The sequence below is a fragment of the Suricata suricatta genome, chromosome 1, assembly GCF_006229205.1.
Source record: "Suricata suricatta isolate VVHF042 chromosome 1, meerkat_22Aug2017_6uvM2_HiC, whole genome shotgun sequence".
Taxonomy (NCBI): Eukaryota; Metazoa; Chordata; class Mammalia; order Carnivora; family Herpestidae; genus Suricata; species Suricata suricatta.
This window is the reverse complement of record NC_043700.1, coordinates 72,349,700-72,362,707: the sequence shown is the minus strand read 5'-3', so window position 1 is coordinate 72,362,707 and position 13,008 is coordinate 72,349,700. Positions and strand designations below refer to the sequence as shown.

General features: G+C 39.9%; 2 protein-coding genes across 7 annotated transcripts in view; one reads left to right on the top strand and one right to left on the bottom strand.

Moving 5' to 3' along the window:
* LRBA (LPS responsive beige-like anchor protein) overlaps positions 1-13,008 on the bottom strand; it is a 688,703-nt gene that overhangs the window by 259,266 nt on the left and 416,429 nt on the right. For all 6 annotated transcript variants that reach the window (XM_029940220.1, XM_029940227.1, XM_029940238.1 and 3 more), the window contains one exon: positions 10,499-10,635. In XM_029940220.1, the coding sequence (XP_029796080.1) occupies positions 10,499-10,635 (137 nt within the window). The remainder of the gene's footprint in view (positions 1-10,498; positions 10,636-13,008) is intronic.
* MAB21L2 (mab-21 like 2) lies at positions 4,482-7,129 on the top strand. Its single transcript, XM_029940267.1, has one exon. The coding sequence runs from the start codon at positions 5,437-5,439 to the stop codon at positions 6,514-6,516; it is 1,080 nt and encodes a 359-aa protein (XP_029796127.1). The 5' UTR covers positions 4,482-5,436; the 3' UTR covers positions 6,517-7,129.

Below are 13,008 nucleotides of genomic sequence, written 5' to 3'. Positions count from 1 at the left end.
TTTTTTAAGGTCAATAATCTGATTATTTTTTTAATATTTCTAAAGTGTTTTCCTGGAAAACAAAATCATATAATCTAAAATCTGTATACTCTTTAGTAAAGATTATTACAGTATTATATGTTATGTCTACAGATTATAAGGGACATCTTGTTTCAGTGATATAATAAAGTAAAAAATGCACTGAACTTTAACTCACTAAACACATTTCTAAGTAAAGATCAGCAAAAAATAAAACGGTTTAAGGATTCTGTATTCTCTGGAAATGTAAACAGGATTATATCTGTCAGATGTACAGAAGCTCACACTTCAGCCATTAGTTTGGTTTTGCTCCTGAGAAACACAACATGAACTACTGAATCATTTCTTTTCAAATCCATACATTCCCTGAAGCAGCTCAAGCTTCATCAGCAGTGCAGGAATGTTTTAAAATGACAGGCAAAGAGCATTAGTTCTCTTTTTTCTCTCATACTGTTTTCCTATAAATGGAAGACAGGGTTCTTTTCTCAAAGCACTTAAGCTGAGGCTGTTTAAGTCAATTGCTATAGGAAAATACAAATGAATTATCTATGCAAGAAAGTATCACAACTGGACTGGTTATTTCTTTTCAAGAAAAACTTTGAGAAAATCAAGTATTGCATTATTATCTTAGAATAAAATATTAGAAAATTAACATTGTCTTAATTGCCTATTATCCAGTTATAAATATTTTCAATTTAACTATTCTTTCAACACATCACCTTATTTTAGAACCAAATAATACCCAGTTCTGCTTCTAATTTTAAATAGAAAAAGGCCCTCAAATTAAGATATACCAGCTTTGTTTTGAAAATCTTGTTTGTATAAACAGTTAAATTTTATTTCCAAGTCTGTACTTATAAGTATTTCATTTCAAGAAGAAACTCAATTAATAATTAAAAATTTATTTACGTGTGATCAATTAAAAACAAGATGTAATGTATAATTTGGCTATTTGGAGCTTAACTTAAACATTCACATTTTTCAAAAACTATTACACTAATTGCTATAACTTGACTCAATTTTATTTTAAGGAAATGGGAAATTATAAGGCTAAAGTTTAACCATACACATTTTAGCTTATACCTAAAAACACCCCCCACCTTAATATTATCACGCACATTCACGTAAAATGATCCTACAGTAATGGTGGAGAAGGTGAAGTCTAGAGAAGTCTGAAGGTTATGGACTACGCGAAATCCAAACAAAAAATGCAAATCACACCCTGAATATCCTCCTCCTCTTTTTAGGAATGTCTGTAGCTACCCAACATCACAGGTCTGGGCAGAAGCATGCTGATGTTGGCACTGCCTAAAACCAAACAAACAAGATGTTTAACAGTCAAATAAAATGTCCTGCAGCCTCCCTAATGAATTTGTCAAGGACCATCAGATTTCTCTCCCCCTCTTTTGCCTCATTAACTCAAGTATGATGAGACGGATTATAACAAGAGAATACAGATCAATCGGTCTGAAGACTTGAAGTGGCTTTTAGCCTCTAGAGTTTCTTTCTCTCACTTGGTCTCCTTTAATAGAATACGGTATCTCCTGCAGAAGGGGCTGCCACTTCGTTTTAATACACCATCAAGGAGCTGCTGATGGACTTCTATACTAACATACATAAAAGCAGAGGTGACAGGGGCTCTTCAATTACAGCCTCCTCGGATACCGTTCCCCCCTTCAATTATTCAACCAGAGGAAGAGCGGATCCGCAAACACACAGCTGAAGCAGTCTTAGGGCAGAGGCAGCTAGAGTGAGTTAGGGTGGGGGAGGGGGAGGAAGGGAACTAGCAAGAGCGAGCATTATTTGCTGGAAGTGTTTAAGTTTATTGCTCGAATGATGTTTCTAATTAGTACCACGGCAATAAATTAAAGTCGCCTTTGTTTAACTGATTTATTATTTACTACAGCATCTACCTTAGACAGGGTAAATTGGTAATGGATTGTTTTTAAATCAAAACATTTGTAACGTTTTATCATCCCTCAGCCTCTATAAAGTAAAAGTGGAGAAACCCAGGAACTAGGGTGCCGCGAAACTTAGTCGTGCTCGACAGAGAGGCAAAAAAGAGGAGGAGTGGGGTGTCAGGGAGTAGTGGCGCGAAGATCCGCGTGGCCTGGGCCGCCCCACCGGAGGAGGGAGGGCGCTGTGCGCCTACCCACGGAGCTGGGGCTGGCGGCACCGCACTGGAGCCCCGAGGACGGACAACCGCCTTGACCCTCGGGACTTTGGGCAACCACTCCCAGGAGCGTCTCAGGCCGTGTGGGTCCACACGCGAGGCCTCCCCCGCGCACAGACCTGATGTGACGAAGAAGCGGCCGCCGCGCGGGTCAGGGAGGGAAAGCTCCGCACCCTGTGTCCCCGCCACAAGTCTCCGCCCAGTAACTGCCCTCGGGAGAAGGAGCTACGGATCCTCCCAGGCTGTTTGCACAGCTCTGCAGCGAAGTGCCCCTCCTGCCTAGTAGTATTTCCCGGAGCGCCAGCGTGACTTCTCCGGCATTAGCCAGGTTACCTACAGAGTCTGGGCTTCCCACTCGCGCCGACCGCGAAGACGCCGCGGCTCCACTCTATCCTTCTTGTCGCCCAGCATTCTGAGATGCAAGCTGCTCCCCCAGGAAGGCTGGAGCCGGCAGCCACCCCAAGCCTCTATCTACCACTACAAGTTGCCTGCAGCTCTGAGTTCCAGAGTTTGATGTATGCTTACTTCCGCCTCGCACACTCCTGGCCACTGAACACATATCCCAGACAAAATCTGACTTGATTAAAAAAAAAAAAAGCCAATTAGTTCTTTAGAAAGGGACTTGTGGCAGAAAGCAAGGAAGTGACAAGGTACCAGTGGTCCGCACCAGACATCTAAGAGCTAAGAGGTCCAAATGTCTAGCGTTAAGTACATGCAGAGAAATAAACTTTCCCTATGCAGCTGAATTCAGGTTCACCTGGTGCAGCTTTTAGGAGGGCACCTCAAGCCCTCCCAAGGCCACAGGCACACCTAGTTATGCAAAAGGAAGTCTTCCCCCAAATGGCTTCCCAGATTTGAATTATTTCTTATATCTTAGGCAAAAATCTAACTAAAAATAATTCCATCTACTTGGTTTGGCTTTAAAGGACTCAGTATCCACACACCTAAAGCTCAAAAACATAAACCCTCCATACTAAGCAAATCAGAAACGTTATAACAGTCTCTTTCATCCAAAAGTAGGGAAAGGCTACAAGGGGTACAACTTGAAAATATAATACATATACTAAAAGCACATGCAGGAGTCTCACTGAAATGCCAAGGGAGGAGTGAAGCCATCTGTGTAATCAATAACAGGATAGTTATAGATTTCTGCAGCAGTAAAGTCTTTTAAAAAGCAACAGTCAATTATGAAAATAAAATCATTTTTACAAGTGAAACTGTGTACTGCCTGAGAATATATTCAAAATTAGATTTACAACATTAACATCTTAAGAAAACTTTGAGTTAGGTTCACTTTTACTTCTTCATTTTTATTGTTTAAAACAACTTTAGTGGCTTATGGTAATTTAAAAGTATATCCAACAATATTCTACCATATAATCGTGTACTTTCTCACAATTTAAACATATTTTCTCTCTAATAACTAGTCTTTTAACAATAAATAGCATAAAATATATCTGAATCTTAATTATGAATTATCAAACAAGGTGCTTGCACTATTTTTACCCTGCCCCATTTTTCAACAGCATATGGAAATTACTGAGAAGAGATTTATTGTCATAAACCTTCACCCCACATCCACTCCACACACACCCCCAACTGGTGCACATATACAGCAATTGCTCTGGCTCTTGGCAACAATGGGAGAGAAGGGGAAGAGATGGGAGGAAGACTTTGCTAGAGGAGAAAATCTAGAAAAATGTAGGTTCTTTCCCAGTTTCCCCTTCCTCCTCCTATTTGCCTTCAAGCAAAAGTAATTTTGTTAGAGTTTGCACCTTCTGCACAATGTTGAGAGAAAAAAAATATAGTGAACCTTTCTGAACCACTGCTACTCTCTTGCGTATATTCAGCCATCTCCAGGAAGTCCCTTCTACCATAGACTCTTTTTCTTCCTTACAACTGATAAGAGAGGATAAAGAAGGGGGCTGCAAAGTGTGTGTGAGCATTTGACTTCCACTATCTCCTATTTTCCTACTTCTCTCTTTACCCCCTTTCTTTATCAAGTGCAGCGGAGGCTGCTACCGTCGGCCAAGCATGCCTGTCTTCTCTCTCGGATTGGCTAAAGCACTGACAGCTCGGATAGTGATTGTAGGAACTGAAGCTCCACCCCCCTCATGATGGCCCTGGACCATTCATAAACTAAATAACTCCAGGAAACAGCAAGGCAGAGAGAGAGAGAGAGAGAGAGAGAGAGAGAGAGAGAGAGAGAGAGAGAGAGAGAGAGAGAGAGAGAGAGAGAAAAGGAGGGAGGGAGAAGGAAAAGGAGAGACGTCGGAGGGGAGGAGGGAGAGACGACTCAGAAAGTGGAATCTGCACAAGCAACCTAAAGGGGGAGGAGAAGAAAACCCTTTGAATCCTTATAACTAAACCCCAGATGCAACGCAAGCAACGACTTCGTCACACTAAAATCTATTCTGTGAGGGCCAAAATTATAAATTACGAAGCAGAAATGAATATCAAACAACTTCCAGCGGTGTGCACCTAGAGAAAGACAGGAAGAACCCACTGCAAACAAACCCAGTCCAAACAACGCCTCCAGTAGGAAAAGAGGAAAACCGCTACAACACGACCCCCTGAGAAGAGACCAGACCATCACGCTGAGAGTGGGGAGCGTCTGCAAGCCTCCAAGTGTGCCGAGGACTGAGTTGCACTTCTCTGCTCTTTGGACTGTAATTACGTCCTTCACCTTCCATTTGGGGGAGGGTGAGGAGAAAGGCACTCACCTTCGCTGAGTGAAGAAGTCCTACCAGCCTGTGCGAGAAGTTTTAAGAATGAAACACTGAATGTTTCGCTTTTATTTTTAAATTTACCTTGGCACTTAAAAGAGCTCATTTCCAGGTTTCTGGGCAATCTCGGCTGCAGACGTCTAAGCCTAACCTCTTGGTAACCTGATTTTTTTCTCTCGCCCCTTTTCTTTTTCTCCCCTCCCCTTCATCTCTTTCATAAACACATCTTTATTTTACACATCAAGCAAAAAAGTCCGAGCAGGTACTTTTCTTCTTCAAAGATTACCTTTTCCCCCCTTCCTTCTGGCGAAGAAAAAAACGTTTCGAAAGAGGGGAAAGAGCGAGCAAGCCGGCTGTTGTTTCAGCCGGTCAGCCCAGGTGGAAACCAAGAGTGAAAGTGGGGCTTAGGGGAAGCGCGACGCCTCTCTCGCAAGCCGCAGGGCCACCACCACTGCGTGAGCCTTGGATCCCTCAACGTACTGCGAGACGCCGGTGTATAGCCCGGACCTGTGCCCCAACATGATCGCCGCTCAGGCCAAGCTGGTTTACCAGCTCAATAAATACTACACTGAGCGCTGCCAAGCGCGCAAGGCGGCCATCGCCAAGACCATCCGAGAGGTCTGTAAGGTGGTCTCGGACGTGCTAAAGGAAGTGGAGGTGCAGGAGCCTCGCTTCATCAGCTCCCTGAGCGAGATCGACGCCCGCTACGAGGGGCTGGAGGTCATCTCGCCCACGGAATTTGAAGTGGTGCTCTACCTAAACCAGATGGGCGTCTTCAACTTCGTAGACGACGGCTCCCTGCCCGGCTGCGCGGTGCTCAAACTGAGTGACGGGAGGAAGCGGAGTATGTCTCTCTGGGTCGAGTTCATCACTGCGTCCGGCTACCTCTCGGCGCGCAAGATCCGCTCACGTTTCCAGACCCTGGTGGCTCAGGCAGTGGACAAGTGCAGCTATCGAGATGTGGTCAAGATGATCGCAGACACCAGCGAGGTCAAGTTGCGCATCAGGGAGCGCTACGTGGTGCAAATCACCCCTGCGTTCAAGTGCACCGGTATCTGGCCTCGCAGTGCGGCACAGTGGCCTATGCCCCATATCCCCTGGCCTGGCCCCAATCGGGTAGCGGAGGTCAAGGCCGAAGGGTTCAACTTGCTGTCGAAGGAGTGCTACTCACTGACCGGCAAGCAGAGCTCTGCGGAGAGCGATGCCTGGGTGCTACAGTTCGGGGAGGCTGAGAACCGCCTGCTGATGGGAGGCTGCCGAAACAAGTGTCTCTCGGTGTTGAAGACGCTGCGGGACCGCCACCTGGAGCTGCCGGGTCAGCCGCTCAATAACTACCACATGAAGACGCTGCTGCTGTATGAGTGCGAGAAACACCCGCGGGAAACGGACTGGGACGAGGCGTGCCTCGGCGATCGGCTCAACGGCATCCTGCTGCAGCTCATCTCCTGCCTGCAGTGCCGCCGCTGCCCTCACTACTTTCTGCCCAACCTCGACCTTTTTCAGGGCAAGCCCCATTCGGCCCTGGAGAGCGCTGCCAAGCAGACCTGGAGGTTGGCCAGGGAAATTCTCACCAATCCCAAAAGCCTGGACAAACTATAGGGTGCTGGGGACTGCTTGAAAAGCGACACAAACGGTAGTGCTCTCTTACACACAACACACACAACTCTGAGAGACAAACAGCAGAAACTCCGGACACAAACTTTTATGTAAGCCACCTGAAAGAAACAGGAAGCAGTCACAAGACCTTCGTTAATTAACAAGCAAACAAAAAGAGAGCAAACCAGCCAACCAACCAAACAAAATCACATTCTTGCACAAAAGTGATCGTTTTTCTTCCAAACAATGTGAATTTAAAAGGTCACAAAAAGAAGCAATCGGGCTTTGCCACCACAAAATGAAACCCAAGGTACATTTTCAAATCAATGTATAGTAGTTTCTCCCTTTTTCCTTCTCTCCCCCACGTCCTTTCTCCTCTCTCTCATCTTCTTTCTCTCCCTCTCATTTCATTTTGTTTTGGGTTGCCTGAATGTTGTCACCAAGTGAGAAAAAGTATTTAATTATATGTGAAATTCCTCTTTTAAAAAAAGTTTTGCTGATGTTAAATGTATCTCAGTGCCAATGTCAGATTGTGCTCCTCCCTTTCTTGCACCTCTACCCTCACCCTAAGCAGTCTTGTTGAAAACAGTAATAAAAATATTACTTTACATTGTAATTGACTGTGGATTGTTCTTAAATGAAGGCAGGTGAGATCGCAATTTATAATTTACAGTGTAAAGATGTGAACTTGAGGAACTAAATACAAGAAGCTTTCATTCAAACTCAATTTGCAAAATTTACAAATACAGCACATTTTGTAGATTTAACCATATAAGTCTCCCCATCCTTGGAAAATAGACAATATTAATTTTACCCAAATATAATATTGTTTGCTCTGTAGATTTTGAGATTTAAAGTAATATATTTTTTCACACTTGAAAAAAGAAGATTTCGTGTGGAAGAAAATATTTTGATCCTAATTTTTGAAATAGAAAAAATTATTTCACATTAACAATAAAGCGATTCTCTTTCTTACACAATATTTAAAAAAAATACACTCAGTCTGACAAAGGCAATGTTTATGGATCTTTTCTGAATAGTTAACATGATCAGTTGATACTCTATTTTCAATTATTTGTCCTTTTCAAGCTTTTAATAATAAAAACTTAACAATTAAACCAACCATACCAAAAAGGAATAAAATGGTTATAGCAATACTCCTTTCCCTCAGCAAATGGTGATATGAACAATCCAAATTTATAAATTACTTCAATTTTTTAAATGGCTTAGTTATAAATGCCATAACTCAGATCATTTATTATCAAATTCCCAGAATTAAAAAGCTGCTTATAGGCAATTTAAACAAAAAGGTTTTGATACCATTTTTATGACCAAAGAAAAAGTACTGCTTCAAGAATTTACATACAGGGAAAGTACATTACCCCCTCCTCTTTTCTAAGGTAACAATCCAAAGTACTCATTTCAATACTTCAACCAAATTAGCAAAGGTTCCTTTTTAATGCAAGGAAATAACATATTAAAAATAAAATAAATAGTACAGCTGAAAGCATCCCAAAGGAGCTGGTTTGCCTTTTTTATATTGTCTTCTTTATATCCCCTTAGATATGTTAATGAGGCAGCACAGGTACAGGATATCTGTCAATATTACCCTTTAATATTTAAAATGTATTCTTTGAATTAGTCCAGTTTTTAGTTTATTGAAATACCATGAATGAGAGGTGTATACAAAAGAGGAATTCTAAGGATCTGAGGAAGAAGTTTGCACGGGGGAGGGAGTGTATGGAGGGATGATCAGCAGGACAGCATAGATGGAGGAGAGACAAGGAAGCTACTCAGGGCTCTGATGCCTGGTTCACTTGACAAAAGAAGCCTAAGTTCTCAGATTCCCTGGTAAAAATTCCCTAGTAAAAATGGTTTTGTCTTAGAAATATAAACTTTGATCTTATCAGTTCTGAAATCATCTCTACTCTTTCAACCTACACTGTTATCTTTTTCCGACCTCTTTTCCTGTAGATATAAAACAAACTCACTGTAATACTAAATGGTTCAAACAAATGTATGATTTTTTTCATAATAAAAATGAATTTATTCTCCGGGGAAAATGTTCTCATTTTTAAGAACATTTTCAAGGCAAGAAGTAGGTGCTTACAATTACAAAGAAATGATTTAAGGGCAGAGTGTTTGGTTTAAAAGCTAAAAATGACATCCTAAAATGACCATTTTTTTCTTATGCACACAAGTATTTATAGCATTAGACACCTTTCTCCCTCCAACTACTCCAGGAAAAGTTTTTCAATCCTGACAAGAACAAAATTCCCCAAATTCAGTATCATTTTTTTTTACCTTATTTAATGCAGATATCACCAACAAAAAAAGAAAGACACTGCCACAATATAAGTGTCCTCATTTACAAAAAGCACCAACGTCTACATAAAATAAAAAGTTCTTCCAATACTTGGCTGAAAAATTTTAAGTGTATAAATTAGCAAAACTTCGATTTCTATAACATTAGGTTGCAGTGGTCTAAGACAAATGCTGTGATTAGGCTAAAAGATCTTTGCAAAAGGGGAAGAAATAATTTAATGATGCTGCACAGAATAAAGTCAGTGAGAAATAAAAGTTGTAACTTCTTCCAAAAGGCGCAAGTAACTTTAAAGAGCCTAATTGCAAAGATTGGCAGTGGTTCTAATCTTGAGAACAATTACATTAGTACACTTCCAAATCACATCACATTTTAGATTCTATGCTACATACATATATCCAAAAGCATAATAGATTATTCTAAATTAAATTTCAGTCTCTCAAACATACAAACTACCAGAAATTAGAGAGTTTAAGTAATTTTGGTTACCTTCGTTTTTTAAGAGAAACTAAAATACAATTGCAGCCAGTCATGTAACAAAGTAGGAAATTTTTCTAGTTGATATAATTTCACAATTAAAGTTTTCTCTACATTGAATTAGCTGAATTCTCAAGCTCAGAATAATCAGTTCCAACAAAGCCTTCCTGTCATATAGTCTACAAAATCCCATCTTCATAAAATCGGCAAACAAAGTGCTAGATATACATTTAAGACAAGAGATGATTTGTTTGTAAAGTTTTAAATAAAATTATAACATTTTCATCAATTACTTTGAAATACTTCTAAATCACTAAAATTAGTAATTCACATTATTATAAAACCAAAGAACTTCCTACCAATAAACTAAAAATATGTGTCTGTGTAGATGTACACACAAGCTACCAGCCTATGAGATAAACAATTCTAGTTTTTTTTTAAGCCATTTCTCTTCTACAGGTTGCTTATTCTGCTCATTTTAAAAAGACTGTTTCCTATCAGAACAAAATCTACCATTCACTTTCATAAACTAAACCTAGCTTTGGCTTTATGGCCATGCCACAAATGTTTCTTAGTAAAATAAAGTTGCCAAGGTCTGAAAAGTATCAGAAATACATTTTAAAGGGGGAAATTACATTTTCATTTAAGAATAGGAAATTATGCAGTGCCTTGTAAAATCGACTATAGGTAATGGGAAACAGAGGTATCTCATACACACACAAGACATGCTTGCGTGCACAGCAGAGTAGTAAGTCATGAGGACAAAAGCAAGGAGAGTGATATATTGGTATTATATCCAGAAAATATAAAGGCTAAACAAAATAATTCCACTCTCAACCTCACTGAATTTTGTAGCTTAATTCACCCTAGACCCTTTGTGGCAAAATATATTTATAGACATTATTCCCTGTGGTTCTCCCCCAACCCCAGAATGAACTAATGATAAATGCAATTAAGTGGAAATTGTTTTTGAATCTAAATGAACTTCAATAATCTACCTAGATGGTAAGGGAATCATAAGCTAAAGAACACAGTTGCTTTGCATATATAAGCAGAGGCAATTCAGCAAGAAATTCAAACTAAGTCTGTCAGATTTTACCAATGTCAGTCCTATGCAACAGCAGCCCACCATCCCATTATAAGAAAAAAATGCTCAACAGTGAAACCCACTCCTCATGTTCTCACCTTGGGGTCGATTTTCTTGAAGTTAGAGTCCTCTTCATCCACCTCGAAATAGAGTTCGGAGGAGGTGACAGAAAGAGTGCCCTTTACTACAACAGAGGGGGCCACAAGCTGAGCTGGTGTGCTCAGGCTAACAGGACCTGCCAAAAGCAAAAGAAAAAACACACAAGCTAGAATAACATTTTTCAAAAAATCTAACAGATTCACGCAGAAACTTTGATTTTTAAATTCTCATCTCTAGCACCAAACTGTCTGCCAAATCCTTCCACACTTATAAATTCTGTCCACCCCAAATCTTCCTCTGAAAATGCAAAGTTATTAGGGTTCTCATACTAAGAGATTTATAGCAGGTGGTTAATGATAACAGTAAACTAGGATGCAATTATTTTACAGGCAGTCTGCAAAGCTTTGGTCTAATCTCCTGGTAAGAAGGTGGCTCTACCTAAATAAGTCCTTCCACATTCCTTTTAGGAAAGAAGCCTCAGGCTATCAAACATGGAGTGAGGAAGACTCAATAGGCTTCCAAGGCCAGAGGTTAGCTTAGTTTGGTTGAAGCATGATAACAAAAAAGGTCGCCAGCTTATTAGTGAAGTGAGAAACGTTACACCATATTCTCTGATAAAGATTTGGTGCCAGGTTGACACAAAACCTCTTCCATAACAACTTTACCCCATGAAAGATTGGTAAAAATACTTCTTTTCTAAGCCTGCCTTTCCACTGTTAAATATTGTTCAATGCTTCCAAATCTAATATTAGTGTAGTTCAGGGACTCTGGGAGTAAACAGCTGGAGGGTGGGTTTCCAAGTGAATGAATTTTTATTGGAATAATCAAATCTCCACAGGGCTTATCAAAGAGACAAATCAGCCTGCTACTGAAAACAATAGATTCACTACAGATAGAAGGGCATAAGTATATTAGAGCTAAACCTAAAATAAAGGACTGAAAATAGCAATTATATTATATGTGTGTGTGTGTGTGTGTATGTGTGTGTGTGTGTGTGTGTATTTATGTAGAGAGAGATAGAGTAAGAATTTGAAATCCCATGTCAATTCCTCATTGTACAAATCCTATAGTGAAGAAAACAGAAACAGAAGATTGGCACTTATAGTTCTGAATTAATATAGTGCCTATAAACATGGTACACCTATTCAGGTAATCAATGGGTGACTAAGTGTTTCAAAATTCAGATGAATCGACATTTCCATCGATTGTTAGAGGGTGTTGGTCCTTAATCTCACATCAATCTTAATGTGTGCCAGTAGGACAATAGAAGGGATGCTCTGCAGAGATCAGAGCAGGTTTTGCCCTCTATTCCCAATGTACAAATACATTGTGTTTGCAGATGGGCAGCAGATAGCTGCAGAACAGCCATGATTTCCCAAAGCTCATCCCTATAAATGGATGAAATAAGCAGCTATGTGTTCTTTTGCTGTCTCCTTTGCCCTCTGTACATTAGCATGTAATCCTGAGAAGAAATAACATTTTTTCAATCACTCTCAGACATTCAATTACAGGGTAAGCAGACAGCTGCAGGAGCCAGGGCAGCCTAGGTCCAACAGAAGACCCCTGACAATTTCCACTTCATTTCTAACCCACACCACTTTATTAGTGTGGATTACTTCTTAATCCTATTGCCATTGTCAAGATTATATAATTAAACTCCCCTTTCACCTCTATTACTGTATGAATGTATTCCTTGTAGCAAGAACAGAAGCAAAATAAAGGAGGAGGAAATGGGTAAATAGGTGTGAAGGGAAAGGCTAGAGAATAGTAGTGTCCACCTTCCTTACTACTCCTATTCCGAATCCTTTAACAGTATGCTCCAATTAATTTTATTTTACTTTACAGAGAGGTTTATGGTCATCAGAGAAGATACCATCATCTGTTTTCGCTTTTCATTATAATTCATTGATGGCAGTACAGGCCTCAGATACATCACTAAATGAAAAATTCCTTTTCTCTTAAATTAAAATTATCAAAACAGAAGACTGTATAATTTTCACCCATGGAAACTGTAGAATCTTTCAGACTTTCCTCCTGAAGGGAGAGAACCACAAGCATTAAAGAAAAAAAAAGGCATTTAATGAATGACTAAAATTTCAGGCTAAACAAGAGAATTTTTCCCATAAGGGAAGTAAAACTGAAAATCTGCAGAGTGCAAATCAAAATTCCTACATCAGGTAAAATATGTGGATCCTGTGAAAAGCCATAGCATTCTTGGAATGGATTTTTTGAGAGAGTTAAATATATATGCAGCATGTTCCCTAAGACCTGTATATCAAAGCAAATAGCTCATCTGCCTCCAAGCTTTATTTACAAAACAATTGGCAAAATTTTACTTACAGCTCTCATTTTATAGAGACTAGGTAACTCTCACGGGTGAAGCAATTTTGTTGTTCTGCTTTTAAACTTTTCTCTTACAGTGAAAAGTATTCAAAAGAGAAAAAGATGAGATGGGTAAAAAAAAAGTAAAAAGAATGGAAAAATAAAGAAGAAATAGTGTTAAAGCTTA

Coding starts and splice junctions, on each gene's coding strand:
- MAB21L2 (XM_029940267.1), top strand. CDS start 5,437: ATGATCGCCGCTCAGGCCAAGCTGGTTTACCAGCTCAATAAATACTAC.